Source organism: Manis javanica, chromosome 13 (genome assembly GCF_040802235.1).
Source record: "Manis javanica isolate MJ-LG chromosome 13, MJ_LKY, whole genome shotgun sequence".
Classification (NCBI taxonomy): Eukaryota; Metazoa; Chordata; class Mammalia; order Pholidota; family Manidae; genus Manis; species Manis javanica.
The window spans coordinates 45,122,084-45,144,607 of record NC_133168.1 but is presented as its reverse complement, the minus strand read 5'-3'; the positions used below and the strand labels follow the sequence as shown (position 1 = coordinate 45,144,607).

The 22,524-nt window shown below is 38.6% G+C and overlaps 1 protein-coding gene and 1 pseudogene across 4 annotated transcripts in view; both read right to left on the bottom strand.

Annotated features, from left to right (window-relative positions):
* NKAIN2 (sodium/potassium transporting ATPase interacting 2) overlaps nucleotides 1-22,524 on the bottom strand; it is a 1,075,019-nt gene that overhangs the window by 5,103 nt on the left and 1,047,392 nt on the right. For all 4 annotated transcript variants that reach the window (XR_005054596.2, XR_012124209.1, XM_036993719.2 and 1 more), the window contains one exon: nucleotides 19,752-19,812. Coding sequence is in view for 2 of the 4 variants with exons in the window: in XM_036993719.2 (XP_036849614.1) it covers nucleotides 19,752-19,812 (61 nt within the window). In the remaining 2 variants the exon portion in view is untranslated. The remainder of the gene's footprint in view (nucleotides 1-19,751; nucleotides 19,813-22,524) is intronic.
* LOC118967806 (small nucleolar RNA U3) lies at nucleotides 20,449-20,649 on the bottom strand (annotated as a pseudogene).

Sequence of the window (22,524 nt, the reverse complement as noted above, 5' to 3'; positions counted from 1 at the left end):
TAACTTCCAAGACTATATCATAAAAATGTCATACGTTTCCCTTTGGTCTTTTGAGATGCTCTCCTTTGGAAAACAGCCACCATGCCCAAAGTAGAAATGGTGAGATCAGTGGAATCAATGGAGAATCCATGGGTATGTATTTTGGTTGACAGGCTAGTTGAGGTCCCAGCCGATAGGATCAACACCCAGACATGTGAGAAAATATGCCTTCGAGTGATTCTAGTCCCAAACTGTTGAGTCAACCTAGTCTTGGAGTCTTCCCAGCTGAGAGGCCTCTACTATCTGGGATCAAAGATGGGCCAACCTCACGGTGCCCTATCTGAATCCTTTTTTTTTAAAATTAAGGTATCATTGATATACAATCTTATGAAGGTTTCACATGAGCAACATTGTAGTTTCAACATTCACCCATATTATCAAGACCCCACCACATATCCCATTGCAGTCACTGTCCATCAGCACAGTAAGATACTATAGTCACTACTTGCCTTCTCCATGCTATACTGCCTTCCCTGTGACCTACCTGCATTGTGAGTGCTAATTATAATGCCTCTTAATCCCCTCCTCCCCACCTGCCCTCCCCAACTCCTTCCCATGACCTGTCTGAATTCTTAACACAGAGGAATCCATGCGCATCATAAATGGTTGTTTTATAACCTGAATTTTGGAAACAATAGTAATTAGAGCAGTAAATACTAAGAGTATTGTGAGAAAGTGGTGTTTTTGTTTTTTCTTTTCAGTTCCTGGGTGTAGAGGTTGTGTGGTGGGGATAAAAGAAGCAAAACAACAAAAGGCTGAAAAGACATGACAGTAAGAAGAAAAAAATGGACACAGAGAATGAATTAGGATGCCCAGGGAAATCTTAACCTTTTCTGGTATCTCATGTGATTGGCTTAGCTTTGACTAGTTTTGTTCTCTTTTTAATATCCTAATTGCTACCTGTAGACATTTGTCTATTTAGTGGGGAAATCTTTTTTAAAAATGGATTTCATTTTTTTGAGCAGTTTTAGGTTCACAGTAAAATCGAACAGAAAGTTCAAAAAGTTCTTATTTATTCCCTGATCCTACACATACACAACTTCCCCTACTATCAACATATCACATTAGAGTGTTGCATTTGTTACAGTCGATGGACATACCTTGACACATCATTATCATCCAAAGTCCAGAGTTTATATTAGGGTTTGCTTTTGCTGTTTTAAATTCTGTAGGTTTCAACAAAGGTATAAGGCCATGTATTCACAATTTCAAAATAATACAGAAGAGTTTCCCTGCTCTAAAAATCTTCTGTACTCTACCATTTTATCCATCCTTCTCCTCTAATAACCAGCAAGCACAGACCTTTTTACAGTCTCCATGGTTTTGTCTTTTCCAGACTGTCTTTCAGTCAGACTCATGCGGTATGTAGTCCTTTCTCAATGGCTCCTTTGACTTGGTATAAGCACTGAGGTGTCTCCATATCTTTTTGTTATTTAATAACTCATTTCTTTTTATTGTAAAAATCCTTTTATCATGGCAGAATTTCACTTCTTGTCAAAAGCAGAATAGTATAAGGAAAAGAACAGAGACCCTGATGTTAGAAGCACAAGGGCTCAAACACCGCTTTCATTATTTGCCAGCTGTGTGACTTTAGGCAAATAACTTAGCATCTCTTAAGATGGGAATTATAATACTTATTTCATACAATCACTGTGAGGATAAAAAAAGGACTGTAGAGCCCTGGATGAGGCATACAGTGTGGAAGAAAATTAAGAGACCCCCCTCCCCAAAATTCAGGATTTTCTTTCTAATTCTTCTAAGCCATGTACTGTAGGAGAAAGAAAGACAGAAAATGTTTAATTTGGGACCTTAGAACTATCTCAAGTATTTTACAGAAGATGAATCAACTGAGGGAACCTCTTTTGTTTTCTGAATTGCGTGCATTTGTAGATTAGCTAATATAAATGGTACCTGAATAGTTCTACAATAATTGAATGGTGACTATAACATTTATATTTTGAGAAATTATTGTCTGTAACTGGAGATTCATTGCAGATACTGCCTAAATTCCCATTCATTTAGATTTTCTCTTGTCAACACGAGACTTCATTGAAGACTCGCTTGCTGAGAGGTATTCACAGCACTAGCGGTCCTTGTCCTGAGGCTCCCTTTCAGCAGGATGGTCGCCACCCTGGGGCTGGAGGATAAAGTGGGTTAGAATCCCAGTCAATGGCATAAGATCAGGGCAAATGTAGACAGTAAGGTCTTTTCTGCTAAAATTGAGATCCAAGTGAAGCTCAGGCTTATTAGGTTGTTATTGTTGTTGTTTTGAAACATTTCCCTAGCTTGTTCCCAGGGTTTGAGATGAATGGCAGGAAAAGTAATGGCAGATGGTAATTCCAAGCCAAAGACTGTGGAATGAATCAAGGGACAACCTGAAGAAACCAAGATGAGCCTTCAAGTCCAGTGGACAAAATCAGGACCCCAAATGGGAAACAAACCTTCAGTCAGGACCAAGGTAGACCTTCTTAAGACATGAGAAAAGGCTAGAAGGGAAACGAGGTGTGTCCTGAGCCTGTTTACGAATGGAGCCCGATTGTCTGGGGCTTGCTCTTATTAGCCGACATCTGTCTGGGGTGAGGGTTGGTAGAGGTGACTTATAACGACCCATTTGGGATCATGAAACAAGCAACTGTGATGGCATCTAGATGTTTAGCTCATAGTTTATCTTCACATTACTTAGATAAGAGTATCTTTAATTAATCGGGAATTCCCTCAATTCTTGAAAATGAAAATAAAAGAAATTCCTGACAATTACAAAATATGTAGTAATTCATAAAGCCCTTTCAGTTGATAGCATTTATCTTTACAAATTTACTGTGATTTGGGTAGGAGTAATTATCTTCACTTTAAAGATAAAGATTTAAGTGAGTGCTTGGGGGCACATAGCAGCTGAGAATGGGCCTGGAAGCCAGGTATTCTCTTTCCATCCTTAGTATACTGAAAGACTATTTCTGCTTTTCCTTCTTGCCATTACAGTAAGTTCCTGGAATGTTATCAGAGGTTTTGCATTACATTTGGGATTAAACCTAAATCCTTTAGTCTCTTTTCTTTTTATATTATTCATTCAACAGAAGTTTTTGAGTTCTTGCTTTGAGTCTTCTATTGGTTGTAGATGCCTCCCTTTGATTTTTATTCTCCAGAATCTTTCCTCTGTTCTTCCCAGAAAATTTACTCCTTCATCTTCTTCCTATCTCCAGCTGAATATTCTAGGAATACTCTGATGTGAATGAAGTAAAACCCACCTGTGCTTCACTGCCAGTCTTAGTTACTAATGAGGTATCTTGCTTCTTTGTAACAAATCTTAAAAAGGGGGTAAGGCAAGCATTCTTCAAAGTTCAGTTCATTTCCTTTGTGTCTTATAAGTTATGCAGGAGACCATATGAACATTTAAACAATCTATTATTCTGAAAATTATTTATATTCTCAGGCCCACATTGTGTAACTCTGATTTCAGTGATGTTTTTTAAAGTAAGGAGGAAGGTTTCCTTTTTAGCCACTTGGCATATTGTCTATGCTATTCTAATACTTGTCAGAAAATGTGAAAGACAGAGGAATTACTGAAGGCCTGAATTAGAATCAGGAGAATGAGAAAAGAAAGATGACAATGAGGCAAGATAAATGGAGAAAGAGGTACAAAACAGGACATACCAAGGTTTTGAAAATGATGGAAGGGGAGAAAAAGGCAAGATTCAAAGCTGACTCTTAGAAATGTGTTGGCTGGGAGAATGCTGCTGCCTTCAGCAGAGCAAAAAATATTGTCAGGAAGGAGCTGGCGCTTGGCTTCATTTGGAAATGTGGTATGCAAGTTGTAAGTGACACATACAAGTGGCAAAGATCAGAAAACACTCGGAAAAAGGGAAACACAATGATAATTGGTGCAAGACAAATTGGGGATTGCTAGGATTTTAGAGATCAATTTCTTTCTCTTCATTTGGCTTTATTGTGCTTCACTGTAACCTGTTTCTACTTGACATATAAATCTAGCTGTTTCTTTGTTGATTTCATTACTGTAATGTAAATTGCATGAGATTTACTGTTTACTACAGTAGCCTGTGAGATAAAATAAACTTTTTTGGAGGCCAATGGAAGAAACCACCACTGTAAACTCTTTGGCACAGAGGAATAGAAGGAAAGAGGCTAGGACATACTTTAGCATCAAAATGACCAGGATGATTCACTGATGAATGCTATCAAGTGTTGCAAATATTGACAACTGGTAGGAAAAACATTGTTTGCCTTCTGGTCAGTTCATAGTACCCTAAACAGAGGTATACACAAATAGGTAGAGATGACAAAGTAAAGTAAAATTTGTACTTGCTTAATCTTTGCCTCATTGGAGGGATTTACCTTTGGTCCTCTGACAACAAGTCAGCAATGTTATCACTGTCTTTGCAATTCTTAAGCCTTTTCTCTTTGCTTTAGCTTTTCTATCTGTGATATGGGTATGTTTATGTCTACTGACCTATGGAGGCACAGGGATGCCTAATTATTTTCAATAAGTAAAGTGCCATATCAGTTTAATAACTATGATTGAACAGCATTAATAATAGTGGAATTTAGAGATTACCAAGTAAGAGAAAAATGCTTTTAGAATAAATATTCTTTGCTAAAATATGTTTCCTATTGTGAGCTTCCCTTTTATGTAAACCTTTTAATCTTGAACACTGAGTTCAGCAAACCTAAACTTCTTTTTTTAAATGCATGTTGGCAGTGAAGTATTGTAATATGAAATTGTACCTTGGCTATTAATCACAAAGCCACTAGTCAACATACTCTCTTTTGGAGACAGAGCTGGAAAAGACCAGGAGGTGACATTTCAAAAGGCAGCTCACAGAAAGCTAAGCCTAAATATTTAGAAGAACTCATTGAAAGACATGAAAGAATTTGTGTGGGCCTATGAAAATAGTGTGCATATCCATTATCTCTGCAGGTAAGAAGTTCAAGGGTACTTATCTCCAGTTGCACAAAAGAAATTTAGAGCACAACCAACCATAGGCCAAATTCAAAGAACCGCCTTCCTCCCATGCAGACTTAGTTGGAGGCAGCAATCCAGCTGGGTGAGTATGAGGTGTTCGATCTGGCCTAAAATTGCTGAGTGGACTCTGAGCTTTTCTGTTTTCCTGATTAGGAAAACACAACCCTTTGTAGGCATACTTCATCCTTTTGCCTGAAAGGTCACAAAGTGTTGCTATAGAGAGCTTGCTGCAGGGAAGCATGCATCTCAACGAATGAAATGAGACTGGTGCCCTAAATCACTGCATACCTTCACTTCCTTACCTCACTCAGCAAATGTATTTTCTCAGGGCCCTAGAGTCCTATTTTCCATGTTTCTCTCAAACCTGTTTCAGAACCAGATCTTTAATATTTTAGACCTGAGAACACATTAACATATGCTAAAAAATGAATGTGAAATTCAATTGTTACAATGCCACCATAGTAAACAAAATGTTCCTTTAGCTAGAAAAACAGTAAAAATGGTCCTAAAAATAATAAAAAATGGGATGTAAGTTCCATTTGGTAAATTGTTTTGTCTTTTGCTCTTGCCTATTTTTGCCAACTCTCTGTGAGGGCAATATCTTGTGAGATCTGAAGAAACACATGCTGATTTTTTGCTAAGACCAGGATCTTGCTATTAAAAAGTCTTCTAATAATATAAGCCACCACCAATATTATACAGAGAAACTATGAAGCATTGTAAAGACTGAGGGCTTTAGAGTCAGAAGACCTAGGCTCAGGCTGTGGCTGTGACCTTCTTACCAGAATCTTGCCCATAAGCAAGTCCCAACTGCTCTGAGCCTTACTTTCTTCTTCTTTAAAGTGGAGACAATAGAAAAATCCTAATTTCGTAAGCTTATTGAAAGAATCAGGGTGTCATATGTGTGTAATACATAGATGCATGTAATTAAAGATACATTATGGATAGATTTGGAATCTCAACTCTTTTTGAAAGGGATTTATACAAAGAAAATTATTTGAAGTATACTTTAAGTTGCATATTTAGTTTCTTTACTGAGAACATGAGAACTTTGAATTAGAATTATAGATTTTGGTGTGGAATGACGTAAGTACAGAAGTTATTAGCAGAAGCTGAAGAGAGTTGAGGTAGGTCTATGGAAACCCTTTAAATGCCCACTAATAGGTTAACTGTGGTCTAACAAGCAATAGGAGTAGCCTGTGACATAATGTAGAAAAAAGAGAAGATATTTTATATTAAAAAAAAACTAATTGGAACTTAGTTTCTGTATTTCACATGTTATTGGGAATCACCTGGTATGTTATCTGAAAGCACAGAGAGAGGCTGGGAGTGGCCTGGTTCATGGTCTATGAGGCTTCTACCTGTATGTAAGTGAAAGGAAGCAACCAATGGAGTGAACAAGAAAGGACACATTGAGGGTTCCTCCTCTGGGATAAGGCGGTGGTCGGGGGGGAGGGTACAGTCAACACTTAGTGAAAGGATTACATTGGAGAGGCAACACTTTGTAGTTCCTCTCAGATTTGTACGGGATTGCAAGGAGACAAAAGGGTAATTGCTAGCATAGCCAAGATATGGAAACAACCTAAGGATCCATCAATAGATGAGTGGATGAAGATGTGGTACATGTACACAGTGGAATATTATTCAGCCATAAGTAGAAAATAAATCCTCCCATTTGCAACAACAATGGATGGATCTAGAGGGTTTTATGCTCAGTGAAATAAGCCAGGTGGAGAAAGGCAAATACCAAAGATTTCACTATTTGTGGAGTATAAAAACAAAGCAAAACAGAAGGAACAAAATAGTAGTAGACTCATAGACACCAAGAAGGGACTAATGATTACCAAAGGGGAGGGCTTGGGGGGGAGGGAAAAGGGAATTTAGGGGCATAATAATTTGCAATCACATTATATTTTGGTAACAGGGATGGTAGTACAACACAGATAATACAGTTAATAATTCTGTGACATCTTACTACACTGAAGGACAGTGACTAAACTGGAGGGGATGAGGCTTTGATAATATAGGTGAATGTTAAATCATTGTGTTGTGTATTTGAAACCAACATAAGATTGTATATCAATAATGCTTAAATTTAAAAAAAGGATAATTGCTAGTAAAGAAAATTATTGAGGTTCTGGGAGGAAAATGGAAGGATTTTATATTTGATAGCTTTGATTTTCCCAGGTTTGAGTACAAGGCTTAAGCAACCCAGAAAGGTTTGGAACAGGTCCTGTGGCAAATCAAAGGGAATGCTACGCATAGCATTAGAAGTGGAAAAATTGAATCGAGTCTCATTGGGCATGTATTTCAAAGAACCAAGCATGATGATAATGTAAGTAAGGAAGGAAACGAAGAGCACTAGTGAGAACACCACTGCCAATACTAATCCTGGAGATAGATGATGAATAGAAAGGTCCAAAGGATGAGAAAGACAAAGGTTCCAGTGAAGGGAAGCTCCTAAGTAAGGACACCAGAAAAATATCTCCAGGAGACTAAGGTGGAAGGAAAGATAGGCCCAGACAGGGAATTTTAAATTTGTGGTTTTGTAGAAGCCTCCTTTCCTCACAATAAATGTTCTCCAAATTAACCTCTTTGATGAAGGAAGATGTGAGTGGTGATGAGATGGTGGTAGTGCTAAAAGATCAAGAAATTATAAAGTTAGAGTCAGAATATTATGCACCAGATATCTTTAATATTTTCAATAGGTGGGTAAAAGTGTGCAGAATCTTCACCTTAAAGGTGCCTGGACTCACTTTGTGCTCTGCCATTTGGATGGATCAGATGCATCAGTCATTGTTTTGTTCTTCCCTGTTAGAATTGCTTTCAATTATACATGACATGCTTTTCAGTTGAAATTGGAGAGACCAGTTATTACAAGCCATAGGTGAGCTAGTTAGATATGATTGGATATGCCTTCTCAGCTGACATCCAGGATGTGCTTAGAATGCACAGCCCAATTAAATGCAGTGGTTTTAATTAGGGTGTAGGCATTGCATATTTTGGGTGTAGGCACATTTATGCATAGTATGATCAGCCAGTGGAGAAATATTCCTTGCCTTGTAGTTTTTGCTGACATAATCTTTCCATTCATTTTGCAGTCTTTGGAAAAGCAAATCACAAAACTCCTGAGCCTACGTATTTTTAGAATGACAGTAGCAGTTTCAAGAAAGAGAATGCTTAGTGGTTATAGCAGGTTATCCAATGTCCAGTGAATATTTGGAAACTAGCTTTGCTATATCGAGCTCATTAAAAACTTTTTAAGATTATTACTGTGTGAATTATGGTGTACTTTTGGTCAATGTGGATCAAAAAAGTAGTCATCTTTAATAAAAGCATACCTATTTTTGTTAAATTCTGCATATCCCTCTATTTATCATTTAGGTTTCAGCTTAAATGCCATTTCTGCAGGGAAATTCTTTTCCTAGTTTTTCTTAATGGGGTGAGACACCACTGGGGTACATTCACACCACACCCTTTACTCTCCTTATCCAAACTCTCATTATGCTTCCGTGTAATTAGTCATGTGAACTGTGTTCTGAAGTTAAGCACCTTGAAGTCAAAGACAGTATCTGCTTGATTTCCTGCCTTATCCCTAGTAACTAACACAGAACCTAGCAGAGAGTGGTTACTCAACAAATACGTGTTGAAAGAACCTATCTTGATGATCACAGTTAAGTGATGTGGAATGTGTATTTAGATTCAGGAGACTTAAGCTCTCTTCCCAGGTCAGCCTCTAACTGTTTGATTTAGAGCAAGTCAATCTGTGTGTTCCTTTCCTTAACTTTAAATTTAGGAGATTAAAGTAGGTGATTGCTAATACCGTGCATAGCTCCATGATTCTGCACAATTCCATATTTCTGAGATTGGTTGACATACCAATGATAGCAATAAAATATTTAAAATGAGCAGATCTGTGAAGGCACAGTGAATGGGAAAAATTGGTGCAAAGGAGGTATTTCCTTCTGGTTGTCACTACTATTATGCATTGATTTTATTAAGCAAGTTTCCAGGGAGATGAGTTGCTGAATAGTGTGTGTGTATGATATATATATAAATATATATACAAATATATATATTTATATATATGGTATTTGGCATGACAGTTCCCATTTGGAAAACAGGCTTATGAAAAAGATGGGATCTGGGAGAAGGGAATAGGATTGACAGGTTTGGAGCCAAGAGAAATATTGTGCCCCATTCAATTTACTTCCGCGATGAAGGTGTATAGATGTGTGACTATGTGCTTCCCTTTGCCTCTCTGCTCTTGAGAATTCCTTTAACATCAACCTCATTAGTCACAAACGCAGCAACCCATATCCAATTTTCTTTCTGTGTCAGGATTGTTCATGTATACACTAGGTTCCATTGTTGGAAACATTTACAATGAATCCTATAAACAAACAAACAAAAAATGCAAATCTTGCATTGCTTACCCTGACCACCCCTGCTGACTCTGCAGTTTGACCACCATCTACTGTACACAAAAATGAACTGAAATTCCCACTTTGGGCCTAATCTAATTTTCAAGTGATAATAGACATGGAATCCCAGAAGCACTCTATGCCTCCTGACAGCAACATCCTAATTTCCTTTCCTGGTAAATGTTTTAAATAAGATCTTCGCACCAAAGGAAATTAACCTTTAAATTAATTGTAATTATAAAATGCCATCACTGATTTTTGTCTTCAGCCTAATTACTTTCTATTATTTAAACAAACCTCACCTCCTGTGAGGTTAAGTTTGTTTCTCCTTCACCTGCCACACAATGCCGACCAATCCTAGAGGAGGCCTTTTTGAGTCCGCGCGGCTGCCGGCAGCCTCATCCACAAATTATTAGAACTGCGGGACTGGCCCCCTGTTGGCGGATGTGTCCGGAGCGCTTTCCGCGGCTCTATAGAAGGCGCCTATGGAGGCTCAGCGGCTTCCGTTCTGCAGGCCTGGTGGCTGTCCTTAGAGATGCAGTTTTCTGGTGCTGTGAGGAAGCAGACAGCTAAGCTAGCCCACTGTTTCTATTGGATGCCACTTCCAAAACTCAAGCACAACTGGCTCGAATGAAGTGGGCACCCGCCAGCGTCATTTATCAAAAGATTAACTTTGAATGAACAGTCTTCATTCTCCGCAACTCTCAGCTTTGGAGGACTTTTTAGAGGTCCCTGGGCAGGCTCTTTGTCTTGTTCTCATTTATTCCTTCAAGATGGGATAGCAGCCACTGTATTTTGTGAAGGGGCATATCTATGTCCTGGTGCTAAAAGCATCCTGTTTGTCTGCCACTTACCTGCTTTCTTTGTCACGTCATTATCGATGTGAGTACAGAGGGGGATGGTGAGGGAGCAGGCTCGGAGCACCTGCGCCAGGTGGACTGGGTACTGCAGAATTGGAAGCTGAAGCTGAATAATCAAATGGAAGCTTTTTCTTTAATTATTTCTGTGAATGGGACCACTTCTCCTTCCTTCCATGCGCTCTGGCTTGCTCTGCCATTGAGGCTGTCTAAAACAACGTGAATATTCTTCCTCTCCTGCATAACTTCAGTTCACCCACCCAGAAATGTTATCTGCATAAAATGCTTCCCTTATTACACCCCAGTTAAAGGCCCTCCTTTGCTTGTCTTAATATCATTACTTCAACACTGATTCTTTAGAAACAAGATCCTGGCCATTTGGAATCAACAAGAGGTAAAGAACATATCAATTTCTCCCCTCACATTTTTTTTGGGGGGGAACATGAAATTTGTTTAAAGATGCTCATGATATGCATGGGTGTGTGAGTGTGAGTGTGTGTGTGTGTGTCTGTGCAGGACTAAGAAGCAGTATGTAGTATGATGAAGGAAACATAAGAAATCAAACAGAGTAAGTAAGTGATTATTGAGGAATCAGACTAAACTTTGGCCTGAATATCCAGATTTAAAAATAAAGCTCATATATTTTCTCTTCAGTGACCACAAGAGGGAGGAATTTAACAGTAGGCTTAAAAAGAAACCAGGGCTAGCTAAGTTTGGCAGGCAATGTAAAAACTATGTCTCCCCGTTAGGGAATGCTATTGTCACTGATAGGAACTTGCCTGTGATTGACAGGAAGCCTATGTATATATAGGCATTTATTTCAGATGTTGATCATTTATTCAGTCTTTTATTGTTACATATGACAGCACATCTTTTTTTTCCTTTAGGAAATGACAAAAGGTGCTTTATTATAGGTGGTTATTCACTTACTTAGAAAACTGGGGTTTCAGGCAATGTCACATTTGCTCAGCAGTTTCCATGGAGTCCAAAAAGTGTTTGGTGAGCTGATTGATTCATTTATTTTCCAGATACTTATTGGGTACTGCTCCAGGTTAGGGATATGCTGGATAGTGAGGATATAGCTGTGATCAAGATAGGCGTGGCCCCTGATGGCATCTCCTATCCTGAGGCTTTTCTATGCTGAGGGGGTCAATTTGTGCTGCACTGGAGTCGGAGGTTCACGAATAAGCAAAGTGACGCTGGACACTTCATTTAATCTTTATGGGTCAATAGAATTAAGATGTTGAAATAGAGCAGTAGGCAGTAGATTTTCATCATTTAAAACCGTGCAGTATTCTTAGTCCAAAAGAAATGTTAAGCAGAATCAAAAGTTGTAAAATTAAATAAATGCAAAGCTCCTGCACTTCGGGATGTTGGGAAAGGAGCAAGGTAACACCTTTTACCTTGGCCCCACTCAGATTCTGTAGAGCACAGCTAGAGCTGAGAGACATGCAAAGTCTGGGCTCCAGACTCTAATAACATGTCATTTATTCAGAAATGGGGAAAGAGATAGCAAGTTTTGGTTTTGTGGGAGACTGGCAGATATGGACAAGATAATATTCAACTTAGTCACCTCGAAAATCACAAAACAAGTGTTACAAAGAGATAATGAAAGCACAACCTACTAACCATTACTACTCTTTCATTTGGTTGCTTGAGTACAGTAATTAAAAAGTAAAACAGACACATCATTTTCATAACACTACCATCAACCTGGCACCTAAGAACTTGCACCTTTTCTGAACTGCTAATTGCTTGCCCCTTAGGTTACATTTGAAGAGTGATTTAGAAATAGCAAGAAAGTTGAGGTTACCAAATAGAATGTATAGTACACCTCTGACGACCAGATAGAAAGAATGATAAATGATAGATAGATATAGATGATAGGTAGATAGATAGATAGATAGATAGATAGATAGATAGATAGATAGATAGATGATAGATACGTAGGTAGATGATAGATAGATGATAGATGACAGATAAAGAGGAGTGAGGGAGGGGTGGAAGAAGGTATGAAGGGAGGGAGACTAGGAGACATAATATGCTGAAATGTTAACTGAGCTAGAATTCAGAATTGTAGGGTCATTTTAATTTTCCTTTTTTGTTTGTTATTTGTTTGTATTTTCTATACATTCTGAGGTAAACTTACCTTCCTTTCAAACAGGGAGAAACAAGTATTTTTTAAAGGCAGATGATTCCTATCTGCTTCTATCTCTACCCTCCCCTCACAGGTGGGAGTGTGTGTGACTTGTGACTGTGCTCAAAGAATTGCATACAAACTCAATGATCCGACAAACAGGAAAAATGATCAAAACATGCAGAATGAAGTTCAATACACAGATGTGTAGGCCAGCAGGCTTTAAAAGTAAAATCAAACAAAAATAACAGAAAATTATTAGCCTCAGAGAAGTGAATAATTTCCTGTGGTTTGCTTTCAAATGAAAAATTCTATAAATTGATTGTGACTTTTATCCCAAGGCCAGTTGAATTTGGAGAATTCAGGACAGGTTTTTATGTATTTTTGCTTAGTTGGTGGGTTCATGCGTGTGTGTATCTACCCACTTAAACATCTAGAATTCATTTTTTCTGTATTTTTTTTCAAGGTAACTAACTCCCCTCAGGATATTAAAATGACATTCTGTATCCTTCCCCAGATGATGTGAATATTTAGTAACATTTGTAAATACATTGGATCTTTTTTAGAAAAGACAATGACTGCTTAGAAAATGGACCCATTTTCTAAAGGATTGATGTTTAGTTGTCGCTTAAGTCTGAAGCAAAAAGTTTATAAGAAAACACAAAAATTGAGAAATCATCTGATTATTTTTTTTTTCTGTTCTGGATTAGTGCTGTTTCCCGTGGCCTCACTTCTTCCTTTTAATTGTGACAGTTAATAATGCTAATGAAGCAGAGATGAGGTCTCAGTTCTTTTACTGTAAGTGGACATCTGGCTGTGGTGCAGAAGAGCTGAGCATTAGTAAAGACCTACATATATAATAAAAGGCACACCAGACCAGGACTCTCAGAACATTTTATTTCTTTCACAGACTATTATAAAAGAGAACAAGCAGAGAGAATAGAAAAGACTGGAGGTCGTAAGGAAGACTCAGCATGGCTGCAGCAGCCCATACAGTGAGGAGCCTTGCCACAAAGACAGCTCGGCGAGGGATGCCTGCTCTCCTGGAGAAAGTCTTTTCTCCTAAGACGTATTGCTGCCTTTTCATGAGCAAATATATAGAAGTCTGTTGTGACAGCTGCCCCATGCAAACAGGGTTCAAGTGTCAAGGCACACCCTCTGGAGCAGAGTCCCTGCTTTCTTTCTGAGAAGGAACTACTCATCTGAGGGCAGATGACCCCACCCCACAGCAGGAGATGCCGACCTTCTGCCTGGTGGCCATGAGCACAGAGCAGGGGAGGTCCTCCAGGCTCTTATGCTTGGGCATTTGATGGGCGCCAGTGAGCCACAGCTGGCATAAATCTATGCTCCATGGGTGTTTTCAAATTTCCAGGAGCCACATGGTTTGTATGTATGTTCCCTATGGGACGTTACAAAGTGAATTCCCCCCACACCACCATCACCCAGTTTATATGTTAAAGGTCTAACCTCCAATATGATTGTATTTGGAGACAGGGCTTTTAAAGAGATAATTAATGTTAAAGTGTGACATAAGGATAGGGCCCTAGTCCAATCCTCTTAAGAAGAGGAAGAGACACCAGGACATTCACATACAGACAAAAGGCCATGTGAGGACACAGCATAGAAGTCAGCTTTCTGCAAGCCAAGGAGAGAGGTTCAGAAGAAACTCAACCTGCCAATACGTGAATCTGAACTTCTAGCCTCTGGAACTGTGAGAAAATAAGTTTCTGCTGCTTACATCACCCAGTATGTGGTATTTTGTTGTTGCAGCCCTAGGTGACTAATATGCAGGAGCAGGAGCGCCCGCATCATCCTGCTCCAAGGAAGTATTTCTGCTCTGAGAGCTGGTGTTTCCTCCTGGTAGGTGCAGCAGATGGCACTGGTGTTCTGTGAGTTCGCACAGCAGCCCGCCTGTCTGACTGTGATTCAGGCTTAGGAAACTAAAGGGTCAGAGAGGTAAACTTAACCGGCCAGGCTCTTTCATCGGGAAAACAAAACCCAACCATCTTTGTATTAAAACATCTCTCTCTCTATATATGATAATGACAGTGGACTCTAGAAAAGTAAAAGAGATACTGTTTAAAAAAAGAAGGAAAAACTATTCTCAGGCATTTGATGTGCCTGCAGTCTAAGCCTGATTTATTGCTATTTTGTGGAGTCTAAGTTTGAGTTTTGCTCACATAGCTTCCCTGGAGGTTTCTGCCTCTGGAGCTACCCTGCTACACTTGCTGTGGAGTTCTGAAGTATCAAAACTGAGCACACAGCTGGTCAGCTTCATAATAACATCAAGAATATTTTAATTTTCCAGTTGCCATAATCGGGCTGTTATCTCCACAGTCCATTCTCAGTGCATTTACAGAATCAGAACTGTCTTCTGTTCCTTGTGAGGGTCTTTAAGAGTGGAAACTTAACTCGTCTGGCAAGCAGGTTGCTAGCCCCTCCTCCTGCCAATACACTACTACTCCTACTAGATGCTTCATTACAAATCCATAGTCAGAAAGAATAGACACACAGAGATGCCTGTCCTGTTTACATATACATTGATCTTCTTACTTCAGGCATACTTTTCGAGAGCATTTTTTTTCTACACCTCTCAGCAAACCAGAATGTTTTTAAAGGACCAAAATCATTTTCTTTATAATATAGTTATAAAAAATAAGAGATATTTGAAACCTTTTTTACTCTTGAGCATTGAAAGTCAGGTGTTCTACACAGTGTCTGTTGGTGAACATACAGACAAGTGATCATGACAATGATGGTAATGGGGAATATCAATCCAAAACATTATGCTCAATTAATACCCATAACAAGGCAGAGCAGAGACATAGGACAAGCAACATGATTAATTTTTCCTGTTTATGATAAAAAATGCCAAGATATAAACAGTATAGAAGAACAGAGGGACTCTATCTTAAGGCTAAGGTTCCATTTTAAAAACCAGTGAGTTAGGAGGTGAGATTCCTAACATATTGTATTATAATTGGCAGATAACCTACTCTATCTTAGGGCAGGGCAAGCAGCCCTAAAAGATACATTCCCACTACTTGAGAGTAACCACTATCTTGGAGAAGAACAAGATTAAGAAATTCCTTGTGTAAAGTTTATCTTAGAGAAGGTCTAGAGGACTGACTATGGATAATGACATATGTCTCTCACTGGAGATAGACATCATGAGACCTACATATCAAGCTTATACACCATCTCCCCACCCTTTGCTCCATTCTTAAAATCCTTAAAAGACACAAATCCTAAGCTCTAAGTGAACCTCCTGGTCTGAGGTTGCCCACACTCCCCTTTGAGTGTGTACTTTGCCTTAAATAAAACTTTCTCCTGCTCAACTTACTGTGTTTTGTCTCTGTGCTCTTCCAGTGGTATTTTTGTTACTTTGTTATTTCATTAAGTTTTCTAGACTTCAGTGCTAGTCTGCTCTCTCTCTGTTCTACTTCAGACAAGTAGGGAAGGGCTACTAAGATCTCTGATTTTGGCTTGCAAGTTCCGTCATGTGGGTGATCTGGACAGGACTGCAGCTGTACGATCCTGCTCTTCAGTAGCCCGCCTGAAAATCTCCTTTCTTTGCTTTGGGAAGTTCTCCAAACATAATCTCTCTCCATCCAGTGCACTGTGGCTCCCCCAAATCCTGGGGTGCTAGGGACTTAGTTCCTATGCTACGCAGATTCAAGCAGACACAGGACACCAGGTGACCTTGGCTTCAGGAGTTGTCAAGGGATCTGCCCAATGTCAAGCAGGAGTTCAGTGAGCGTCCCTTTTCTCCCTCTGACCTTCCTTGCTCTCTGCTGCCTGCACAGCTGCTTCCATTCACTGCTATTCTTGCTTTAACGAATTCTTTCCTTACCTACCCTCGTCCAACCTGCTCAAGAATTCTTTCTCGATCAGAGCCAAGAACCTTCCCCCATCCAGGCTGAGGTTTCAGCAAGTGTGCAGAGAGATAGATCTCTCCAGATGCAGCTGCTTGGCAACAATAACTCTCTGCTTGTGTGTGAATGACCACAGTAAATAAAACTAACTGGACAGAGAACTGATCCGAATGAGCACCTCCTCCAGCTGTTTGGTAATTACATGAATGTCTAAGGTCTCAGTCTATTTGGATATAAAGATAAACAAGTAGTTCATAACTAACCTACTGAGCAAAAATGCTAAAATTAGAAAGCTTGTTTATGGGAAGTCTGCTTGTGTTTTGTATTAATTAAGGCAGATCAGGGGTTGTGGTCAAAATACATACAAAGAAATAGCACTATTTTTAGAGTCTTTTGGAAAATAAGTTTATTAGATGATTGAAAATAAACTTTATCTCCCAAAAGATATATGTGACTTCATATTCTCTTGCATGTACATGGCTTTGGCCAAAACTTTTGGGCAGAATCCCCTAAAATGAGTTCTCTGGAATTCTAATTCTCTGAATTATTAAGATGTCTTTGAAAAAGGAGTGTGTGTTCACATGTTTGAGATATTAGATATACTTTCAGTTTCTGTCAATTGATGCCTTAACATCTATAAAATGACCATTGGTTGTTCCCACGTAAATCCTAGCTCACCTAAAACATCTGGAGACTTAAGATAGCTACAGACCATATTCTCTAACAGTTAACAGTGAATTCAGATTTCACAGAGTGCCATTTTCAAACTTAGATAGCTAATTCTAAACCCACTTACCCTGATCCACCCATTCCTTTCCATGGAAACCACAGTAAAAGTGTATTCTAGCAGTTCTCCCCTTTCTTTCCGCCTCATGATTCACTCTGGTACTTCCCAAGTGGCCTTGTGTGTATGCTGTATTCACCCCAGGGACCTGGGAGTATAATAATACTGTAAAACTGTTTCTGGTTTCTCTCTTTGATTTGTGTCTGGCCTTACTATACCTCACTTAATGTAATATAGGTTAAAAAAAAACCATGGACTAGGAAAATGTTATTGCAAGACTCACAGAGATGTTAGTATGTAAATGTGCATTCTAGATTTTCAGTGTCAAACTTACTTAGTTTGATAATCTTTTTTCTTTGAGCAATATATATTATGGAACTAGCATTTCTGGGATCCTCTTTGGGAGGCACTGTTCTGGAGAAATATTGATTGTCTGGGAGACTTAGTGTGTTAGTATTTTTTGAAGATAAAAATGCACTGGCATCATTGTGAAATGAAGTCAAACATTACAGTCTAAGGGAAGCTCAACTCCCACATGAAATTTAACCTGTAGACTTATCTTTCACCAAAGATTTAGCACAAAGACAGTGAATTATTACATCTGAATGAACTTAGTTTGTGGAGTCTATATATTTAAAAATACATATATCTATTATTCTGCCTAATCTTTGAATAAATCTTTTATGAGCAAGGTAAATGCTTACTAGATGTCTTCTCTTGTATATTCATTAGGCACCTCTGAATCTGTCTATACTGAACCACATTCTACTTTCCTCCGGTGACATTTCCATTGACCCATTCACTCATATTAGACACCCAGGACTCTATCAGTCTCTTCCTTGTTCCTTACACAGTATTCATCCACATCCCATTAATCACTTTGTTTTAGCATCATCTCTCACTTCATAACAATGCTCTCCATTTCCAATACTGGTCTTAGTTCAGACCCTCATCATCTTGTATTTCAGTCATTTTCATGGTGTCTTAACAGTCTCCCTTTCCCTAATCTGCACCCCCCCCTCTGAAATCTTTCATTCATATTGATGTCAGTGATTTTTTGAAGTGCATTTTTGATCATGGTGTTCTCTTTTTATAAACTACTTGCCGACAGATTTGCTATCATGCTACAAAAAATAAAGTGCAAACTTCCAGCTCAGTCGTAACCATTTTTCTACTGTCCTATCCATTCTCTCTTTTCTAGTCTTCTCTGGGTTCCCTCCTTTAGCCCAGGATGCCATTCAGTCATATTAGTTTTGCTGCCTGGCCTCCCACATGGCAGGCTGTGTGATGCCATTGTGCTTTTTACACCTTTTGCCAGGGGTCATCTTATTCCCATATTAGCTAACCAATAGCCCTCTATTCATCTTTCAAGACCAAGCCCCAGAGTGCCTCTCTCTTTGAAGCCCTTCCTGGTTCCTTTCCTATCTCCCACCAACTATACACTCTATACAGTTTTAGTATATTTATTTGTTCATGCTTATTTTTCCCTACTGGATGGTAAATTCCTAGAGGTAAAAGATTGTGTATTACTAATCTTAAAATCTCCAAAGCCTGACATAGCATTTGATACATTGAGGAATGTTTTACAAGTCCTTTTGTAGTATAAGGATCATCATTTACTTTTAGGCACAAAATAATATAAACTATGCATTGTGTATTCCTGATTTTACTTTATGTATTAATATGACTGAAAAAGTGTCTCCTCTGAATTAATCACCTGACATTGCCTCCTGCTTTCTAATATGATTGGAAAGTAAAGAAGAAACACATACTTATCTTTGGATAGTTTCCTTAAATCATCCTGTAACAGAGCTGTGGATTCTCATCTTTTTCCCTCACTGTCTCAAAATCCTAATCATTATGAGTATTTTTGGAAACCAAAAAAAAAAAGATTCCCATCTCTGATTTTTCTTCAGAGTAAATAGAATTGTGGGGGCAAGTATCCATGTCAGTACCCAGAGAGAACAGAAGTACCTTTTCCAATCCCCCTATTTCAGATTCTTAGGGATCAAGGAAGAAGTGGAATCTTCCACCTGCCATTTTAGAACAGTACACAATGGAGTTCCTTAGAGGCTTGGGAGAGTGCACCACTGTCTAAACTCTGGACCATGCTGTAAAACTCAAGCGGAGACTATAACATAGAATTCTAGCTATTTGTACAAAACTGTAGGAATAAAAAGGAAATATGAATATTTGATTTTATGATGACGAATTTCGTGGATTCACCTTAAGTCAGTTCTTGTGAGAATTTTAGAAACTGTTAATTGTTGGGATTCGTAGTCCTGGGTGAAACTGATTATTTATCAATACCTAATAATTGGTTTATAAAAAGAAAACAGTCAAGTTAGCCACATTTAAAAATCACTTCCATCTCCAATTTCTTCTCTCTTTTCCCTATTATTATTATAAGAAGAATAGATCTTAAATATACCTTTAAATGAAAAGAAAGAAGTATGTTTGCAAAATGGGTGCCTTCCATTGTCTTCAAGATGCTGGGTACTTTAACGAAAACCACTAGCACAATAGGTTCAAAAGGCTTATTCCCTGTTCTGATGACATGTTGGGGGATATTGTCTGAGAAGTAGGAAGGCTAGGGAAGAGGCAGTAAAGAAGACGCCTTGAACTTGAAAGGAACAGAATAGATTTTTGATACTTACAGCTGTCCTCTTCTTCAGTTATACATTTCACAACATAACAGGAGTAGATGAACCCTGCCAGCTGAAACGAAACAAAGATGCTTTAGACATGAGGCAATGGCAACAGTATTGGACCTCACTGGGGAGGGCGGCTTTTCAAAGGCAGGCAGTTTACGAATAGACTCAATATTCTGAAATGGTTTATCAGGCAGAATCTTGACCCCAGGGTGGATTCTTGATTCAAGTGATGTATTTCTGTCTTGTAAAGAAATTATGCTCTGTTTTTCTTTGATAGACAGTCTAAAACAAGTTAGTTTAGGTGTAGGGGAAACAAAGAATTATGGACATTCATGAATGAAATAATATTTGCATTTGTGCCAATCAACTTCTAATTTACTTTCATTAGCTAAGACCCATGGAGTGGATAACTGGAACTTCAACTGACTACCAGAAAAATGTTTTGAGGGAAAAATATTAAGGAAATTCTATAGTATGTTGCATCAATGTTTTTAAGTGAGAAAACCTCTTATTTTGACAGGAACATGCCAAGGATCATTAGGATGACATGTTACAGGGAGTGACAGGGTGGACAACTGTAAGTAAGGAGTGTTGCAGGGCATTGAACACACACACCGCATCATCCTTTCTGAACATGCTACACAAATGTGCCTGTGGTCAAGGAAGTCTTTGTTCCTTTTGTGTTTTTTTTTTTCAGAAAACCACTCAGATGGCATTCTCCCCCTCTTACCCCCCTGAGGGAAGAGAAGGACAATCATCATGGGCAAACAGCAGTTGTGGATGCAACACCAAAAACCACTTCAAGCTCAGGAGGCACGTTCTTGTGGTTTCAGCTTCTCTACATGTTAAGAGAAACCTCCTGGTAATGAACCATAGAAATGACCCCTGAAAGGCTGGTCTTCAGGGAACTCCCTGCTTATTGAAATCACTGCCTGTTAAGAAGCACAGCAAAGTCATTTGATATCTACCCCTCCAACTGAGTGATTTTGTATTTCTTCCTATCAGTATAATATTTATGTAGTCAAATTATGAGAACTGATAGAAGGAAGCAAACTAATATAATTTTCTGATCATTGGAAAAATTTCCCTCTCAAATAATCCAGTTTGGGGTAATCCTTAAAGGTAAATCCTCAGAACAGTGATAAAGATGATTCATGCTGACATTCCAGAAAGGCAATGATCTGTCCAAGAACTGATCCCGCATGATAATTAATATTTACCATGGGAAGGGGATGTTACAAAAGGGTGAAGACTTTTATCAGGAAGCTAAGGCACAGGGCAAAGAGGAGCTGCTGTGATAAGCCTAATGAAGTTGCTTTTCATTAGCTGACAGTGATCTTTCTGGAAGGAGCAAGTGACACATTTTAAGTCAGAGGGTACACTGATAGGTATTGAATGAGCACAGAGTATTTAGAGATAAAAAGGGGCCCAGTTATAAGGAGTTTAGAAAATATCTAATTTGGGTTTGAGAGAGAAAGCAGATTCTGGTAGATTCCAGCTCTCTTGCAAAGAGAACTGGCAAGGCATAAAACTGTGGTTATTCTGGCCCAGAAATAGTGACCCTGGTGACAGGAAGAGGAATAGCTGGGGAAGAAGACCTGAGCTCCATTATTTTTCAAGGGCTTTTGTTTTCAGATCTTGGATGAAAAGGAATGTGTATCCCCTGCCTTCCCACCCACAAATATAATAGATGAACCAGTACACATAGTAGAGAGCTAAATAAGAATACCACTGATGTGATATTAGCAGAGTCAGTTTTCTTTTTTTTATTATCTCAGAAAAATCATCAATTCTGCATTTTTCTCTTTGAATGATATGTTGTTATTGGCAAGAAAATAGTGATAATGAGAACTATTTCTTCATAGAATTAAATAATCAAGATCATTGTTTTTATGGAGCTTATCTTTAGAGTTCGGGGTACTATTAAAAACCAGGGTCTCCTATTTGGCTTTAGCAAAGATTTTGATTTGACCAAATAAAATCACACAGTGATTTGAGCATTTTCACGGGTACTGAAAAAACAGACTAAGCTAATACTTCTCAATCCTTTATCCACCAGGACCCATGAAAGTGCTCTAATCATCCATGGGTACCATGCCACTGGGGTTTGCATCTGATTGTGGCTAAGCAAAGAGGCTGTGGCTTTGGTTGTGTCCCTTGAGAACTGCCTAGAGCTCCTCTCCTTCCTCCGCATAAAGTCCTTCGTATCTGTGCAAACGCTATGGATTTATCAATAGTTAATCTCTTTTCTTCAGTTATAAATAGTACTCAAATTATCTACAAAGCAACTTTTTCCCAATTACAAATGTTTCTTTTGATTTTCATTCACCACATCATTACTTGCAAATGAAAATCTAGGTAAGGAATATTGATAAATTCTGAGAGTCAGGGCCAGTAAGTTTAAACTTCTCATGAAAGTGTCACAAGATTCTAGGTTATTAACTGTACTGCTCTCCCAGAATACAGCCAAGGCACTGTATTCTGCTTACCAGTGATCTTTTAACTGTATTCAGTTGCATTCTTTAACTGTCAGGGGAGCTCCTTTGATACAAGAGTAAATCCTGCTGCATTTCATTACAAAAGCTTGCTGATTAAGAGAATTTCAGCCTTTAAATTGGTTACCCCTAAAAACAAATGGAAATTATTTTCCCAAAATTAATCAAGATTTGTATTTCCTGTTACCTTCTAATTTACTTACACCATATAGATTTTTAATTTCATTTTTACTCCCTCATAACAATTTATAAAATTTGCTTGCAGAAAAAGGGTTTCAAAT